Source organism: Bubalus kerabau, chromosome 6 (genome assembly GCF_029407905.1).
Source record: "Bubalus kerabau isolate K-KA32 ecotype Philippines breed swamp buffalo chromosome 6, PCC_UOA_SB_1v2, whole genome shotgun sequence".
NCBI lineage: Eukaryota > Metazoa > Chordata > Mammalia > Artiodactyla > Bovidae > Bubalus > Bubalus kerabau.
The window spans coordinates 51,765,577-51,785,745 of record NC_073629.1 but is presented as its reverse complement, the minus strand read 5'-3'; the positions used below and the strand labels follow the sequence as shown (position 1 = coordinate 51,785,745).

Here is a 20,169-nt window from a genome sequence, read left to right as displayed (position 1 = left end):
AAACATTTCCCATCATGCATATTAAGTTTTTTAGTTTCAATTATTTGTTTAGTTGTATCCCAAGACTAGGTGATCAATAAAACCTCTCAAATATGCTTCCAAATTTATCTGTAACTTGACCATTTTGATCATAAAGTAGTTACATTCACCAGAACAAAATTCCCAAATAATCCAATAATAATAAAGACAAAAAAATAAAAATTGCTTCATTTTAAAAAATATTTTCTTTGTTTTCTAATATTATTTTGATATTAAGTTTAAAATATTAGCATTTTATAAACCATTTTTATAACTTTTATAGCATTTTAAATAAATCAGCAGGCATAAATACTTTAATACTGTAGTGATTCACACACACATATATGCATATTTGCACTTTTATTATTTTTGGCCATGCTGCACGACATGAGGGATCTTAGCTTCCTGACCAGGGATCGAACATGTGTCCCTTGCAGAGGAAGGATAGATAGTCTTTACCACTGGACAGCCAGGGAAGTCCCTGAGTTTTTATTTATAGATTTTTTTTTTCCAAATTATATGATTTAACACTGGAATTAAATATTTAAACTCAGTACCGTCTGGGAAAATATGGAATGACTGGTTGCTGTACATACACTTTATCTCTCTGTCAGCCCCTAATGATGAGGATTATTTCTTAATCATTTGTGTATCCTAGAACTGAGCTTTCTGGCTTGACCAGAGTAGGCACATAAGAATGTTGATGAACTACACTAAAACAGCAGGATCCTTGAAAAAATTCTCGGGCATTGATTATCCATCCGGTCCTTTTAAATGATGAAAGAGAAAACTAGTAAGCATACAGATGGGGCTACTAATATACAAGACCCAAATAATGTACTATTTCTTACCTGATGTGGACTGCTTCATAATGTTATGCATTAAGAGACAGAGTAAAAAAAGTAAAAAGATATAGAATTTATTTAAATAATACTTAAGACATTCTGATATACACATTACAACTTAAAAAAAGTTAACAAAATCTTAAACTCTCATTATCAACAAAGAGATTGGACTTAAGGATTTCTCTGCACATATTAAGCAAGGCTTACCAAACAAAGCATTTAGTAATTAGAAAAGGAAAGTGATAAGTGAAGACATACAACTTATAAAGAATAAAACAAAACGCAGTATAGTTAATAAGAAAACAGGAAACTGTCATGTTCAGTCTGATGAACATAGGTTTTGACAGGAAACAGCAGTGTTTCTAACTGCAAGACAGTAAAAATTCAGACACTAAAAAAAGAGTATTAAAAACTATTACAATTATTTCACATAAAAATTACACTAAAATTTTAAAGCAGGGAGAATCTGCAGGGGTGAATATTCTGCAGCCTCAAAGGACTTCATAATCAACTTGGTCTACTTCATTCACTAAATAACTAAAGGTTAAGACAGAAGTTTCTTTCGTAAAACAGAAAAATGTGATATGTTTTACAGATATACAGCTATTAATATAACTTAATAAGTAACATGGAAATTTGTTCTAAGAAAACTTGTTCATCTGGGCCGCTGACCATGGAGAGGACACAGCATGTTCTCTATGTATTTGCTTTCTTTCTGCACATTATAGAACAGTGGTACCTTGAAAAAGTTAGGGTTAACTTTACAGTTGATTTTAAAGCGACACAACAGGTTAATCTTCTGCCATTTTCAACATGTAGAGGTAACAGAATTAATAATGAACACATAGTGATATGATGCTTTAAAGTTAAAGTTCTGTGTATATTATTTCAAGTTAAAATTTTTTCCCCATGTGTCTGCTTGGAGGTTGAATTGTACAGGCAACTACTACTTTCTGAGATTCAAAAGAATAAGAAGGACTGCACTGAGTATTTTGAAAGACAATCAATCCACAACAAAGTGGAAAAAAGTCATCCACACACCAAAAAAACCCCTAACCAAATGAACTTTGATCACTACTAGACAGGGTTTAAACCATTGAAGTGAGTCATGTGATACCAAGTGAACTGCAAAACAGTTGCAGTAAGTTTCCAAGACTGAGTCATATCAGATTGTAAAAGCTCCTATTTGTACATCTGGGTCTCTATAATCAATCTTTGTAAAACACAGGGCTATAGGTTTTAAAGCTAAATGTAACACTTCTATAAGTGATCTATAATATATAAAAATAACTATACATCATCTTATATGAGCAGATGTAAAGTCCAATAATATAGATCTGTATTTCTAATTTATAAAGGTTTTACTCTTTTTTCCCCCAAAGTTTAATCAGTGATTTTGCTGGATTCCTTACAAAATAATTTTAATAGTTTTCAAAATTTTAAATACATGTAAATGAGAAATGATAGAGTCAGTATATTTATTCTCAATTATCAGCCTTAAAAACGGAATTACACACATGACAAAGATTAAAACTAGTGACAAACACACAAACCAAAAGATTTCCAGTGAATCAGAACCGGAAACCAATAAAAGTGATCAGTCGGAGGTCATGACCTGCTGATCATTGCATTATATAGACAAGAGCCAAAATTGAGACTTACAGTAATTAAAATTCAGATTAAGTTGAAAAATTCAAAAATTTTATTGAAATAATATAAAACAGGCAACACTGACAATGTTTTTGGCACTAATCTATGTATATCTCTTTAAAGCCAGATGAAACACTTAAAATTAAAAATATATAGACAGTCTATGTTAAATGTATAAAATGCAACGGTTAAACCTCATACTGTTAGAAGCAAAGAAAAAATATGTATACACATTAATAAGTGAAAAAGAAGGAAAGTAAAGTTTGGAACTGAAGAAACCTATACTGTGCATTTGTTACGAGAGAAGGATAGAGGGGGGAGAAATAAAAGCCATTTACAAAGAACTGTTAGTTTTTCTCTAGTGCATACTTAGATTTATCCAGTACACTGAGGCAAACAAAATGAAACTGCCATTGCTCTCTTCCTGGCAGCTGACACATCTTGATAAAATTGAAACCATTAACATTATTTAGAAGGTATTCTAATGTCAATGGTGATGAGGTTAGGAATATATGAGGTTCTATGTAAATTTATGACCAATTACAGGAAATAAATCACTTCACACTTGTTTCACTCTGAACTTTTAAAGCTACATCAAAGTACCACGTACATTTCATATGATTTAACCTTTAGCTGGAGCACTGAAAAAAAAATTCAAACCTTCAGCAAAACATCCTCATAAAAACAAGGTATTTTTTTTCTGTCTGGATTGAATTCCTAGGAGGAATTATTCTTCTCTAAAGCTGAATCATAGGTTTTATCAGTCCATCTAATCAACCAAAATTTAAATCATTTATTTGATAAAGGATTTGTGTCTAGACTATATAAAGAATTCTTACAACTAAATTATAAAAAGATAACCCAATTTGAAATGGGCAAAAGGTCTGAGTAGATATGTCTCTAAAGAAGATACAAACGGCTAATAAGCATAGGGAAAGATGCTCAATTGTCATTAACTATAGAGAGAATATAAAAAAAAAAAAAACAACAAAATGAGATGACATTTACACTTACTAGGATAGCTATGTCTCTGGCCATACCACCCTGAACACGCCTGATCTTGTCTGATCTCGGAAGCTAAGCAGGGTTGGGCCTGGTTAGAAATTGGATGGGAGGCCACCTGGGAATACCGGGTGCTGTAGGCTTTAAAGGAGAAGGCAATGGCACCCCACTCCAGTATTCTTGCCTGGAAAATCCCATGGACGGAGGAGCCTGGTGGGCTGCAGTCCATGGGGTCGCTAGGAGTCAGACACGACTGAGCGACTTCACTTTGACTTTTCACTTTCATGCATTGGAGGAGGAAATGGCAACCCACTCCAGTGTTCTTGCCTGGAGAATCCCATGGACAGAGGAGCCTGGTGGGCTACCATCTATGGGGTCGCACAGAGTCAGACACGACTGAAGCGACTTAGCAGTAGCAGCAGCAGGATAGCTATTGATCCCCTGCCCGCCCCCGACCCCCCCGCCAAAATAGAGAATAACAAGTACTGCCAAGAATGTGAAGAAACTAGAACCCTCATAAATAGCTGGTGGGAATATACAATGGTACAGCTTCTTTGCAAAACAGTACGGCAGTTCCTCAAATGGTTAAGAGTAGAGTTATCATATAACTCAGCAATATCATTAATAAGTACACATTCAAGACAAATGAAAATGTTCACAAATAAACCTGTATATAGATGCTTGCAGCAGCATTATTTAAAGTAGCCCCAAAGTGAAAACATCCCAAATGTCTATCAACTGATGCACGGATATATAAATTATGGTATACCCATATGAAGGAATATTATTAGGCATTATGAATGAAGAAGTACTGATACATGCTACTACAAGGATGAACTCTGACAAGATTATACCAAGTACAAGAAACCAATCACAGATGACCACATATTGTATAATTCCATTTAAATGAAATATCCAGAACGGAGAAATCAACAGAGACAGAAAGTGTCAACAGATTAGTGTTTGCCTAGAACTAGCAGAAGAGAACCTTGAGGGGATGTGACTAACTTTTGAATGAAAAAAATGTTCTACAGTTTATTGTGATGATGGTTGCACAACTCAGTGAATATACTAAAAACCACTGAATTGTACACTTTAGGTGGGTGAAGTGTATTAGACATGAATTAAAGCTCAATAAAGCTGTTTTATATACATACATACACACACAAAATATTTATATCTATTTACATATATGTCAGATAGCCATTCTGTGGATATATTTTTAACAGAGATATTGGCAGACTGAAAAGAAATAATTTTCTATTTAGGAGGTGAAGAAAACTTAATTGATTAAAAAAAATTCACCAACAACGTTAACCTTCATTTAGTTTTTTCCTCAACATAAAAAGAAATGATGGCTACCTTCTACAGCTTCATTTTAAACAGGCAGAAAATATTCACAATAAAATGTTTATTTCTTTAGACTGAAGTTAAAGGAGATGAATTCATTTATAGTATTTACTTTTTTCAGAAACTAAAACTTCTGATGGAAAAATAATTTTAAAAATATACAATATACATACATAGCCACAAACCCATGCTATTTTATCACTGAACACAAAATAAGCTTTCAAACAGACAGGTCAGTATCCTCTCTTCCTCATTTGGAGGTACTCACAGGCTGCTTAGTTAAGATTGGGTACTTGCAAACCACATGACCTCATGAATGCTATCTTATCATATCACAGGTTCCTCACACTGACCACAACAACTTAAATCAGACAGTCAGGAAAGTAGCACTGAGTCTTTGACACGTACTATTGGTATGACATTTTCAGCTGTCCAGCTTGCGGGGAGTGAAAATCTGATTATCTCATGTCCAACTGCATCTGCGAGATATGGCCCATGAAAAGCACATGACTTACTGCACTAAAACTTCAAACCACAATGTAAAAGTTTTAGTTTTTGTAAATCTGAGAGAGCTAGCTATTCATCTTGTACCAATTTTCCTTTAATCAACAGTACATTTGTGGAGCACATTTTCTAAGGTTCCTAGTTTCAAACACTATCAATACTATACTATTGTTTCTTTAAAACTGAATTACATGATGCAAAAAAAAAAAAAAGCCAAAGTTTTAAAATAACTGATTATATTTCCAAATCTTAGTGTAGTTGAAGAAACTGGATTAATATTTAAGAATAGATAGCATTAACAAACAAGTGTGAAGTACTGGGTAGCTTGGTTAAAAATAGCACAAGAATATATATCTAAATTAGACTGAAAAAAATCCAAATTGGCTCTGAAATGCATCATTTAAACCAAGGCCTTAATAGGAATATAACTTAAAACATAATTAAGGATGAAGATTTTATTTAATGCACTTCCTCTTGTTCAAGAAAGCTTTACCCTCAGCCATCAGCTAAATCTCTGTAAGTGCTCTTCTTCACTACCACACACTAAAAACAGACTAATCAGAAGGCACTCTGGTTTTAGAGGTGCCCCTCTTTATTGATTTCTTTTTTTTTTTTTTTTTGAGGATAAAAAGGAGCTATTTATTTGTTAATGAAAAGAAAAATAGGTGAAAGATATGAACAGATATTTTACCAAGAAGACATACTGATGGCAAATAAACCATGTGGAAAAAGAAAGATCAACATTATGATTCTCTGCTGCTGCTAAGTCGCTTCAGTCGTGTCCGACTCTGTGTGACCCCATAGACGGCAGCCCACCAGGATCCCCCGTCCCTGGGAGTCTCCAGGCAAGAACACTGGAGTGGGTTGCCATTTCCTTCTCCAATGCAGGAAAGTGAAAAGTGAAAGCAAAGTCGTTCAGTCATGTCCGACTCTTCGCGACCCCATGGACTGCAGCCTACCAGGCTCCTCCGTCCATAGGATTTTCCAGGCAAGAGTACTGGAGTGGGGTGCCATTGCCTTCTCGGTCTTTACTGATTTCTACAGTTATTTCTTCTTGAGCTCTTTACATACCTCTGAACCTTTGCATATGATGGTTTCTCTGCCTGAAATAGCTTTCTACTCTCCTTTTCTTGGCCAACTTCTATTTGTCCTTCAATAAAGAGTTTAGGCACCCCCACACCCAGAAATCTTTTCATATTTCTAGGCTGTGGCACCATATGGTTCGACCACAGCACTGCCCATACTGACTGGCTCTCCCTACCAGTCTGAATTCCTTCACAATTGGGACTATGACTTTTATACACCTAGCACAGGACTGGGATGGAAAGGACTTTATAATGATCATTTAAATAACTGTTTTGGAATGCAGAAATTGAGGCAAGGCCTGAAGTATGCCTGAGAGTTAAAAGATGTCCAAATATTCACTGACTGAATGAATGTATGAATAGGCATCCTAAGGCCACACAGTTAATCAGTGGCAGAACTAGCCCTATACTCCAGGATGACCATTTCTCAACCACCTACAGTAAGATGGAGAGCAAAGACACAAAATTCAGAAACAAAACTAATCAAATGAAAACACCCACAGAACAACAAACAAAATCCAGAATGCTATTAAGAACCTGATAAGTTGCATGGATATCTATTTTCCCCTCTTTACTTTATTAATGTGTTTAGCAGTAGTGGCATGACAGTGAAGGAGAAAGTCAGAGTTAGATGAAGAGTGGGGATAATCAACTTTCAAATAAATGAAATAAATTTAAAAAATGAACACTAAACTCTTGAAACCTGAGCACACAAATAAATTCCCTGGATTTTAAAATCATAGCTCATTTTGGTTGCCCCATGTCAGGGTGAATGAAAATCTTCAAGCACATCTTATCAGTGTCATTACAAATGTCAACAAACAATACTGTAATCATGCTAAAACCTTACTGGTATCATACATATGATTGAAATGTCTTTAGGCATTTATATCTTATTTTCCTCATGTCTTAGATCTAAGAATATACTATTAGATGACCTCTTCATGAAAGGCTAAAAGGAAGTCTCTTCCACCCTTACTGAAATAAATCCATTTCAGTTCAGTTGCTCAGTCATGTCTGACTCTTTGCAACTCTATAGACTGCAGCACATCAGGCCTCCCTGTCCATCACCAACTCCCAGAGTTTACTCAAGGAGTTGAGTTTACTCAACGTTGACTCACTTATGTTGAGTCAGTGATGCCACCCAACCATCTCATCCTTTGTCAATCCCTTCTCCTCCCATCTTCAATCTCAGTATCAGGGTCTTATCAAATGAGTCAGCTCTTCACATCAGGTGGCCAAAGTATTGGAGTTTCAGCTTCAACATCAGTCCTTCCAATGAATATTCAGGACTGATTTCCTTTAGGATGGACTGGTTGGATCTCCTTGCAGTCCAAGGGACTCTCAAGAGTCTTCTCCAACACCATAGTTCAAAAGCACTAATTCTTCAGCACTCAACTTTCCTTATAGTCCAACTCTCACATCCATACATGAATACTGGAAAAACCATAGCCTTGACTAGATGGACCTCTGTTGGCAAAGTAACATCTCTGCTTTTTAATATGCTATCTACGGAGGAGCCTGGTAGGCTGCAGTCCATGGGGTTGCTAGGAGTCGGACACGACTGAGCGACTTCCCTTTCACTTTTCACTTTCCTGCATTGGAGAAGGAAATGGCAACCCACTCCAGTGTTCTTGCCTGGAGAATCCCAGGGACAGGGGAGCCTGGTGGGCTGCCATCTCTGGGGTCGCACAGAGTTGGACACGACTGAAGCGACTTAGCAGCAGCAGCAGGTTGGTCATAACTTTTCTCCTAAGGAGTACTAATAAGTAACTACACAAACTGTCACTCTAGGCTTTATAGTTAGTTCCATTTCCTTTAAAAATGCTTAGTATTATCTGCCTTTATTTCTTATAACCCAAGTGGCATTTGACCACTTGGGTATATGCAGTTTCCTTTGAAGTGGTTTCTTGTGATATGTTTCCAATCTAACAGCCACAGAGTAAGTGTTGGGACCATTTATTTAGCAATTTACAGATCAGTACAGTTGTCCCTCAGTATCCAAAGGAGACTGGATCAGGACCCTGTGGATACCAAAATCCACAGATAATCAAGTCCCTCATATAAGATGGAGTAGTATTTGCATATAACCTGTGCACATCCTTCTGTATAATTTAAGTAATCTCTAAATATGGGGATTCCCTGGTGGATCAGTGGTAAAGGATCTGCCTGCCAATGCAGGAGATGCGGGGTCGATTTCTGGGTTCGAAAGATCCCCTGGAGAAAGAAATGGCAACCCACTCCAGTATTCTTGCCTAGAAAAGTATACTTCCTACAATGTCTTGCACAATATCAGAAAAAATTCCATCTGATACAGCTTAATATTCAAGCCTGGCTTTACACTTATAACTGGTTCTGTTCCTTGGCCAATGGCATATTATTTCTTGAGGACACTTACTTGTCCTTTAATTCAGAGTACCAGATCCGAATTCCTAGTTCCAGACTGATTCTTTATTCTGTAAATTGGCAGTTCACCCAGATTTTGTCCTAGAAATTTTGTAAAGAAACCCTTCTAGAGGCATGTCCTACTTTAGTCAATACTTCTAAAAGGCTTCTTTCCTTGGTATCTCATCTTTTCTGGGTTCTAGTTCCTTCTCGCCTTGTTTTCTAATTTTTGAAAAATTGATATTGGAGTATAGTTGATTTACAAAGTTGTGTTAGTTTCAGGTATACAGCTAATTGTTTTATATTTTTCATTTTTCTTTTCTAAGTGATTTAATTATTTCACTTTACCCTCTCCTACCAGAAATTTTTTTCGTATTCTCACAATTCAACTCCAATTTCTTAATGAAACTACCATCATTAGAAACATTATTATTCACTAACAAATCAAAATTTTTATTTTTACCTACAGCAACCAGGATACACAGATGTATGTAGTTGAGTAGAACACCCTCTTTTTATGAATGTAACATAAAACTATGAGATTGTCTAAAAGTCCTGTGTTGGATTATTATTGTTTTTCTTTATATGAATGTGGTATACTATTCTTTTAGGAGGCAAAGAATGAATGGAAACATATCACTGGAGATTTTTAAAACATCTGGAAACAACTGCTGGAAGTTTGGCCACTGGTTAGATTACTTTTCCATCATAGGTCATTATAAGATACTGAGATAGTTCCCTGTGCTATACAGTATGTCCTTGTTGCTACCTATTATACATACAACAGTGTGCATATGTTAATTCCAAACTGCTAATTTCTCTCCCCTTCTCCCTTCTTTGGTAACCATAAACTTGTTTTCTATGTCTGTCACTCTATTTTGGTTTTTAAATAAGTTCATTTGTATAATTATTAAAATTCCACATACAAGTGATATCATATGATATTTGACTTTCTATAAATAGATTCTTGGAACAGAATATATCGAATAGCTGAGCTAATTTACATAGTTGAATAAGCTTGTATTTCTTAAGTAATATGTCTATATGAAAATGGGTTGACGATTTTTACTTAATTCTAGGTTTCTAGAAATGTCAGATTTGGCTAAAAAATCTCAGTTGCCTCTGTTTCCAGAAAATCATCTAATATTTAAAAGCTAAGATTTTAGTGGCAACCACTGGAAACTAAAGCAGAATTTAGGGTCAAGTCAGACCACTTCCCCAGTCTCAGATTATATAGAAGTCTAAAACCTGAAGAAGAAAGAAAAGTAATGAATACTAAATGAGGATAGATTTCTACCACCTAAAAATTGACTCTCATCTGAGAGACAGAATTACTTTTAATTCAATTAAACTCCTATGAAACTCTTACTTTTTCTACCATGAGACAGCTGAACTGGTCGACAGGATTGGCAAGGCAATGGATTGGAGTAGATCAGAAGCTCCAGGGCCTGGGCAGTAGTTCTGTCTCTGCCACTAAAGAGCTGCGCAACTTTGGGTAAGTCCCTTCAACTCTTGGGTACTCAGGTTCCTCATTTATTAAGTGAAAAACTAGACAAACTTTAAGAACAAGTCTGGTTAAAAAAAAAAAAAAAAAAATATATATATATATATATATATATATATATATTTTAGTTTTTTAAAATCTTAGTTTTAAAACTTTTACATAGTGCTATTATTCCAGACATAAAATACTGGACACTGTTCAATAAATATTTTCTTAATTATAATAAGATGAACTGCTTACCTGAGAAAATGGAATATGTTAAGAGTAGTAACAGTCATTTAAAGATGTCATTAAAGAATCAGTTTTTTACCGATAAATGGAGATTGCAAGATTAAAAACCAGTGCTACACATTTCATTCAAGAGCCTTAAAGCAATTTTCATAGGAGTACAATTATGCCCTATCATAGACAGAGTGCCTGATGAACTATGGACAGAGGTTCCTGACATTGTACAGGAGACAGGGATCCAGACCATCAACATGGAAAAGAAATGTAAAAGAGCAAAATGGCTGTCTGGGGAGGCCTTACAAATAGCTGTGAAAAGAGACGTGAAAAGCAAAGGAGAAAGGAAAGATATAAGCATCTGAATGCAGAGTTCCAAAGAATAGCAAGGAGAGATAATTGATCCTCAGTAATCAACGCAAAGAAATAGAGGAAAACAACAGAATGGGAAAGACTAGAGATCTCTTCAAGAAAATTAGAGATACCAAGGGAACATTTCATGCAAAGATGGGCTTGATAAAGGACAGAAATAGTATGGACCTAACAGAAGCAGAAGATATTAAGAAGAGGTGGCAAGAATACACAGAAGAACTGTACAAAAAAGATCTTCATGACTCAGATAATCACGATGGTGTGATCACTCACACTCACCTAGAGCCAGACATCCTGGAATGTGAACTCAAGTGGGCCTTAGAAAGCATCACTACGAACAAAGCTAGTGGAGGTGATGGAATTCCAGTTGAGCTATTTCAAATCCTGAAAGATGATGCTGTGAAAGTGCTGCACTCAATATGCTAGCACATTTGGAAAACTTAGCAGTGGCCACAGGACTGGAAAAGGTCAGTTTTCATTCCAATCCCAAAGAAAGGCAATGCCAAAGAATGCTCAAACTACCGCACAATTGCACTCATCTCACACACTAGTAATAATGCTCAAAATTCTCCAAGCAAGTCTTCAATAGTACGTGAACCATGAACTTCCACATGTTCAAGCTGGCTTTAGAAAAGGCAGAGGAACTAGAGATCAAATTGCCAACATCCGCTGGATCATGGAAAAGGCAAGAGAGTTCCAGAAAAACATCTATTTCTGCTTTATGGACTATGGCAAAGCCTTTGACTGTGTGGATCACAATGAAATGTGGAAAATTCTGAAAGAGATGGGAATACCAGACCACCTGACCTGCCCCTTGAGGAACCTATATGCAGGTCAGGAAGCAACAGTTAGAACTGGACATGGAACAGCAGACTGGTTCCAAATAGGAAAAGGAGTACGTCAAGGCTGTATATCGTCACCCTGCTTATTTAACTTCTATGCAGAGTACATCATGAGAAACGCTGGGCTGGAAGAAGCACAAGCTGGAATCAAGATTGCCGGGAGAAATATCAGTAACCTCAGATATGCAGATGACACCACCCTTATGGCAGAAAGTGAAGAGGAACTCAAAAGCCTCTTGATGAAAGTGAAAGGGGAGAGTGAAAAAGTTGGCTTAAAGCTCAACATTCAGAAAACTAAGATCATGGCATCCAATTCCATCACTTCATGGGAAATAGGTGGGGAAACAGTAGAAACAGTGTCAGACTTTATTTTTTCGGGCTCCAAAATCACTGCAGATGGTGATTGCTGCCATGAAATTAAAAGACGCTTACTCCTTGGAAGGAAACTTATGACCAACCTAGACAACATAGTAAAAAGCAGAGACATTACTTTGCCAACAAAGGTCTGTCTAGACAAGGCTATGGTTTTTCCAGTGTTCATGTATGGATGTAAGAGTTGGACTGTGAAGAAAGCTGAGCACCGAAGAATTGATGCTTTTGCACTGGGGTGTTGAAGACTCTTGAGAGTCCCTTGGACTGCAAGGAGATCCAACCAGTCCATCCACCAGGAGATCAGTCCTGGGTGTTCACTGAAAGGACTGATGCTGAAGCTGAAACTCCAATACTTTGGCCACCTCATGTAAAGAGTTGACTCATTGGAAAAGACTGATACTGGGAGGGATTGGGGGCAGGAGGAGAAGGGGATGAAAGAGGATGCGATGGCTGGATGGCATCACTGACTGGACGGACATGAGTTTGAGTAAACACCTGGAGTTGGTGATGGACAGGGAGGCCTGGTGTGCTGCGATTCATGGGGTCACAAAGAGTCGGACAAGACTGAGCGACGGAACTGAAATGAACTGAACTGATTATCTACATAGGACCTTTTTTTGGGTGGGGACAGCAGAGAAAACGAATTTACTTGCACTGAGGCTTATGTGAGCTCCTGCACTTCATAGTGCTTTAGCTAAAGAAAGAACAAGTTGAAGGAAATAATTTATTTTATTAAGAAGCTCCTACACTGAGAAAACTAGCACTTTTCACTGTAAAAAGATGCATGCATGTGTGCTAAGTCACTTCAGTCGTGTCCAACTCTTTGCAACCCCACAGACTGTAGCCCACCAGGCTCCTCTGTCCATGGATTCTCCAGGCAAGAATACTGGAGGGGGTTACCATGCCCTTCTCCAAAAAGATGCATGAATTTCACATTCTGAAAAGTTCTTAAACAATAATTCTAAAATTAAAATTATCAATGGCCATCAGAGCAAACAGAAAATACTATTTTTGATTCTTATTTCTGCCTCCAGATTCAGATTGCTGTTATCAAAGCAGTTTGGAAGAATGTAAATTCTATCTAGGTTACCACTCTGTAAACTAGCTATACCTAGAGTTTTGCAAGATTTAAAAGGAAATAAAGACTGGTAGAAACAGTCAGTATAGAATAAGCATCCAGTGAAGAAGAAAAACAAAGGCGTTTGGTTAGACCAAAAGGAGAGAGAGAGAGGGAAAAAAAAAAAGCTGCCCATACCTACAGAGTCAAATGACTAAGTTCTCTTCTACTCTCGCTGTTCAGTCGCTAAGCCATGTTCAACTCTTTGTGACCCCATGGACTGCAGCACGCCAGGCTTCCCTGTCCTTCACTATCTCTCAGAGTTTGTTCAAACTTATGTCCATTGAGTTGGTGATGCCATCCAAGTATCTCATCCTCTGTCACCTTCTTCTCCCCCTCCCCTCAATCTTTCCCAGCTTCAGGGTCTTTCTACCTTTATTCTGATTTTGATGCTTAGATCAAAGTCAAGGAGTCTTTAAAAAGTTGTTGCTGTTGCATCTTTTTATACTGAAGAATATAAGGGGAAATAAAAAGACTTGAACAGTACCAAAGGGTCATCTGTCATTGGACTCTCAAAGATTCTTATTTTAAAAATTCCAGTTTGATAACAAAGTGAGTATTCATACTAAACATATTAAGAATGTTTCAGTTCAGTTCAGTCGCTCAGTCATGTCCGACTCTTTGTGACCCCATGAATCGCAGCACACCAGGCCTCCCTGTCCATCACCAACTCCTGGAGTTCATCCAAACTCATGTGCATCAAGTCGGTGATGCCATCCAGCCATCTCATCCTCTGTTGTCCCCTTCTCCTCCTGCCCTCAACCCCTCCTAGCATCAGGGTCTTTTTCAATGAGTCAACTCTTTGCATGAGGTAGCCAAAGTATTGGAGTTTCAGCTTCAGCATCAGTCCTTCCAATGAACACCCAGGGCTGGTCTCCTTTAGGATGGACTGTTTGGATCTCCTTGCAGTCCAAGGGACTCTCAAGAGTCTTCTCCAACACCACAGTTCAAAACCATCAATTCTTCAGTGCTCAGCTTTCTTCACAGTCCAACTCTCACATCCATACATGAACACTGGAAAAACCATAGCCTCGACTAGATGGACCTTTGTTGGCAAAGTAATGTCTCTGCTTTTTAATATGTTGTCTAGGTTGGTCATAAGTTTCCTTCCAAGGAGTAAGCATCTTTTAATTTCATGCTGCAGTCACCATCTGCAGTGATTTTGGAGCCCCCAAAAAAATAAAATTCTGACACTGTTTCCACTGTTTCCCCATCTATTTCCCATGAAGTGATGGGACCGGATGCCATGATCTTTGTTTTCTGAATGTTGAGCTTTAAGCCAACTTTTTCACTCTCCCCTTTCACTTTCATCAAGAGGCTTTTGAGTTCCTCTTCACTTTCTGCCATAAGGGTGGTGTCATCTGCATATCTGAGGTTACTGATATTTCTCCCGGCAATCTTGATTCCAGCTTGTGCTTCTTCCAGCCCAGCGTTTCTCATGATGTACTCTGCATAGAAGTTAAATAAGCAGGGTGACGATATACAGCCTTGACGTACTCCTTTTCCTATTTGGAACCAGTCTGCTGTTCCATGTCCAGTTCTAACTGTTGCTTCCTGACCTGCATATAGGTTCCTCAAGGGGCAGGTCAGGTGGTCTGGTATTCCCATCTCTTTCAGAATTTTCCACATTTCATTGTGATCCACACAGTCAAAGGCTTTGCCATAGTCCATAAAGCAGAAATAGATGTTTTTCTGGAACTCTCTTGCCTTTTCCATGATCCAGCGGATGTTGGCAATTTGATCTCTAGTTCCTCTGCCTTTTCTAAAGCCAGCTTGAACACCTGGAAGTTCATGGTTCACGTATTGCTGAAGCCTTGTTTGGAGAATTTTGAACATTACCTTACTAGTGTGTGAGATGAGTGCAATTGTGCGGTAGTTTGAGCGTTCTTTGGCATTGCCTTTCTTTGGGATTGGAATGAAAACTGACCTTTTCCAGTCCTGTGGCCACTGCTGAGTTTTCCAAATGTGCTAGCATATTGAGTGCAGCACTTTCACAGCATCATCTTTCAGGATTTGAAATAGAACAGTAAAAATACATTTTAGGGACTTCCCTAGTGGCCCAATGGTTAAGAATTCATCTACCAATGTAGGAGACATGGGTTTTTATTTCTGTTCCAGGAAGCTCCCACATGCCTCAGAGCAACTGAGCCAGTGTGCCACAAGTGCTGAGCCTACAAGCCACAACTATTGAAGCCCTAGAGCCCGTGCTCTGCAACAAGCGAAGCCACCACATTGAGAAGCTTTCACCTGGCAACTATGGAGAAGCCCCCTACTCACTGCAACTAGAGATATCCTGCAACACCAACAAAGATGAAGAGCAGCCAAAATTAACAAATAAATTTTAAAAATGAATAAAAATAAAACAAAAATACATTTTGATAGATACTTAAGTAAACCCATAGCTTAGGTATACATAAACAGAGTTATCAGAATTTAAAAACTTAAAGAGTTTATACATATATGTATAAACATTTTTAAAGCCAAACTTTAGTAAGGGCTTTGTTTAGATTTCTTTTTATTTACAGAAACTCCTAATTTCCTACTTGGTTAGAAGATACAAAAGAAGATTCTAGTGACATACCATGACTTAACTTAAAAACCTGCCTCTCCAACAAAGAAGACAGGAAGACAGAAGACTTTTTGGAAGCCAGCACAATGACTATTCTTAGAAAGAAGGTTGGTTCCGTTTACCCAGATTGTAAGTTGTTTAAGAGTACCCTGTAATAATTCTTTCCTTTTTCTTATTTTCTGGCCAATCTTGTCCTGAAATAGCTAACATTTCTCTAATTTCTTCAAGAGGGTGTCAACTGACAAATCACAGCTCCTTCTCAAGTTCTTTCATAAATCATTTTTCTGATAAATCATGGGAAAGGATGACAAAATCACTTTAAATAAATTCATTCTTCAGATGGATTAGGAAACAACTATGTTGAAGTGCTTCCTTCTTGAAGGTCTCCTTTTGGGAGCCTCTTGAATACTTCACCCTTGCTAGATCTCCTCCTAGCCCACTGGTGATTTTGGTCTCCTTTGCTGGCTCTCTTGACCTTAAAGGTGAGGAGCACCACAAACTTGCTCCTAGACCCTCTTTCTCTTTATTGATGAATGCTATTTATATGCCAATGACAAATAAACCTATTTTTAGCCCCTGATCTCTTTTTAGAGCCTCATACTCACATATCCATTGTCTGCCTGCTATTTTCGTTTTAATGTTTAATAGGAATCTCAACCTTAAAACTTTGGATCTTCTACCTTCCCTAACCTCAGTAAGTTGCACCAACCATTCACTCAACTGTCAAGCATCTCTGGAGTCACTGACTACTCTCTCTCTCATGTTCCTCACACAATCCACCAGCAAGTTCTCTACCTCTAAAACATCCAGTGCGCTAAGATTTCCACTTCTGCTCTTACCTGGACTATTTTAATGGCCTCCTAATGAACCTCCCTATTTCCATTCTTACTGTCCTACAACCAATTCACCACATAGCAGGCAGGGCAAATCAGATCACATCATTCTTGCTTAGCCAAAAATTAAATCCAAATGATTGATCCTGGCTTACAGAACATTATATAGGATTTGACTCTCTTTCTTTAGTCTTACCTCATACTATTTTTTTTCCCATTCTCTACTATATTCGAGCCACGTTAGTATGGTTTCTCAAAAGTCCACTTCATTTTTCTTTGTGCTAGCTGTTTTTTCTGCCAGGAATGATCTTTTCACTGTTTTTTTGCACATCAGAAGCTCCTTAGCATTCCTATCACAACTTATATGTTACCTTATCAGCAAAGCCTTCCACAAACATTTCTTCACTTAAAACATTTTCATGGAGTACCTACCACATGCCAACACTATTCTGGATGCTAGGGGAAAGGTACTCAGTCTTATTAGTAATTAAGGAAATACTCATTAAAACTGTAATGAGAATCCTCTTCACAGTCAGTCACTAAAATTAGATAAAGACCGACAATCCCACATGCTGACAAGCATGTAAAACAATGAAAACTGTCTTTATGGCGCACAGGAGTATACATTGTTGTTGCTGTTATTTAGTCACTAAGTGGTGTCTGACTCTGTAGCTTACCAGGCTTCTCTGTCCATAAGATTCCCCAGGCAAGGATACTAGAGTGGGTTGCCATTTCCTTCTCCAGGGGATCTTCCTGACTCAGGGATTAAACCCATATCTCCTATATTAGCAGGTGGATTCTTTACCACTGAGGCCACGTGGGAAGCCCAATAAACAACAGCAATGATCTTAATAGGCCAAAACAGAAGTAATTAAAATATTCACCAACAGAATAGATAAATAAATTGTGGTATATTTATATAAAGAAAAGTTACACAGCAATGAGAATGAATAACCTAGAGCTACATTTAAGAATAACATGGTTAAATTTCACTAGCAACTTTGAGCAAAAGAAGCATGGCACAAAAGAAGATACACCATAAGAAGTCCTTTATATAAAATTTAAAAACTTAAACCACTGTATTAGAAGTTGAGATCATAGTTATTTCTGAGGAGGAGGGTATGACTGAAGACAGGATGGGAGAGAGCATGAATGGAGCTTTGCAGTCTATCTCTTGGACTTGGGTGGTGGTTACATGGATGTGATCTCTGTGATAACTTACTGAGCTGTAAACTTGTCACCTGGGCACCTTTCTGTAAGTAATACTTCTATAGAAAAGTTTTAGAAGTTTGTGTTCTTTAGATTGTTCAATTTTTATGACTATGAACCCAAATGACTGCAGAATGTTAAGGATAATAGCTGGTGGACTCATTCTAGAAGGTCTCCATCACAGAAAGAGCAATGAAGAAACTGTTGCTTGGTCTTAGTATCAGGAACAGGTGTGGCTCTTCTAACCAACTGGTCTGTTTTATCACAAAGACACTATGAAAAGTTTAAAGTGACCAGATTTCCCCTTTCTGCTGACTGCTGAAAACCTTATTCTTCGAGCCAAGCTTGAGGCCCATGATAAAAATGTGTAAGATACTTTTGTGGTATGCGATTTTGTATTGGTCTTATTCAAGGTTACATGTTACATTCCTAGTGTTCTTGACTTTTTCTCACAAAATTACACTTTGCTTTTTTTTTTTAAATCATTTGCAAACTTCCTTTATCCTATCTGGAACAAGGCATGGTATTAGTGAATAAAAAATGCTCTAATTCTTTTCTTTCTTTTAAAAAATATATGGCTTGGTTTTACTTCAATATGTTTGGTTTTACTTCATTCTTATTTAATGCACTGTAATCTGACTAGAAGTCCTGACCCTAAATTCCAGCTTCTGCCACTTACTGGTTATGTAACTTTAGATGAATTATTTAGCCTCATTGAGCCTATAAAGTGGAAATATTAACAATTTTTACAGGATAACCATGAAGATTAAAACAGTTATCCAAAAGATCTATATCTGGTTTAGCAACTACCACACAGAAAGTTTAATAAAAATAGGGAATATCTGCTTTATATAGAAAAGCTACTAAAAAAATAAAAAAGAAAAGCTACTAAGTGATTAGGCTAGAATTACTTTTGTGGGATTTTAAGGATATAAAGTACATTAAAACTATTTTATTAAGACATCATAAAAATTAAGCAAAGCTGTATAATGGGGAAATATTTAATTTTTAGTATAAGTGGACTATCTTCAGTCTGGAATAAATCTACCTATTCCTAGATCTACCAGAACACATCGGCACCAAGAACAAGTTAAAACATAAAATTTGTGTTGCAAAAACATTTCCAGATCAGCTGTTTGGTGAGCATTTTCACATGAAAAAAATACTGTAAATGACAGCAAGGCTTAAAGGAACCCAGAAAAGCTTCATCAATTGATACTGTGGCTGAACTGTATGATTATACTTCTCAATATGTCAATACCCAATGACTTCTGAGTACATTTCTTTTGGCTTCTAAATGAGATTAACTTTCTATTTCCTTCTATCTTCCTTTCCAGGCAGTTAGAAGATATTCTTTGTTTGTCTTTCATGGCTGGCAGCTGTAAGAAGATGGATCAAATGCTGAAGCAGACGGCTCATTCATTTCTGGAACTTATAGCTTTATGTCTTCTGACTTAAATGTTCCTGACCTCCGAACCTCCTGAAAAAGTTTAATTTTTCAAAACCCAGCCCAGATGCTGTTGCCATCTTATCCCACTATGTTTCAAAGGAGGCTATTTAGCATACGGGAATTAAGTGCATAGGTGGACTTAAAGTTATGTAGTCTAACCTCCTACCTCTGTCACTGACTAGTGTATGACCATGGGGAGTTATTTAATACCCAAGAACCTCAGTTTTATGACATGTAGAAAGTGAAGTCACTCAATCATGTCCGACTCTTTGTGATTCCATGGACTGTAGCCTACCACGCTCCTCCATCCATGGGATTCTCCAGGCAAGAGTACTGGAGTGGGTTGCCATTTCCTTCTCCAGAGGATCTTCCCAAACCAGGGATCGAACCTGGGTCTCCTGCATTGTAGGCAGACGCTTCACCATCTGAGCCACAAGGGAAGTCCTTATGACATGTAAAGCATGAATAAGAATGATGCTACCTACTTCAGAAGCTTGCAGTGAAGACTAAAAGAAATAAAGTTAGTTTAATACTTAGTACAGTGTCTGACACAGAACGACTATCGAACAAATGGTATCTACTATAATGTATACTTTTGATTATGTATTACAATTTGTTTATATGCCTATTTCCTTACAAATAGCTGAGAAAAGAAGAGAAGCGAAAGCAAAGGAGAACGGGAAAGATTTACTGATCTGAATGCAGAGTTCCAAAGAATAGCAAGGAGAGATAAGAAAGCCTTCTTAGGAGAACAATGCAAAGAAATAGAGGAAAACAACAGAATGGGAAAGACTAGATCTCAAGAAAATTGGAAATACCAAAGGAACATTTCATGCAAAG

At 37.3% G+C, this 20,169-nt stretch overlaps 1 protein-coding gene and 1 pseudogene across 10 annotated transcripts in view; one reads left to right on the top strand and one right to left on the bottom strand.

The window, feature by feature from the left end:
* EVI5 (ecotropic viral integration site 5) overlaps window positions 1–20,169 on the bottom strand; it is a 244,948-nt gene that overhangs the window by 15,941 nt on the left and 208,838 nt on the right. Inside the window, exon 20 of one of the 10 annotated variants that reach the window (XM_055585130.1) lies at window positions 17,558–19,258. The exons of 8 other annotated variants lie outside the window; for them this stretch is intronic. In XM_055585130.1, the coding sequence (XP_055441105.1) occupies window positions 19,088–19,258 (171 nt within the window). In that variant the 3' untranslated portion in view covers window positions 17,558–19,087. Of the gene's footprint in view, window positions 1–17,557; window positions 19,360–20,169 lie in introns of those variants that run through there. One more of the 10 variants, XM_055585134.1, reaches the window with a different exon arrangement.
* LOC129656635 (uncharacterized) lies at window positions 3,540–3,658 on the top strand (annotated as a pseudogene).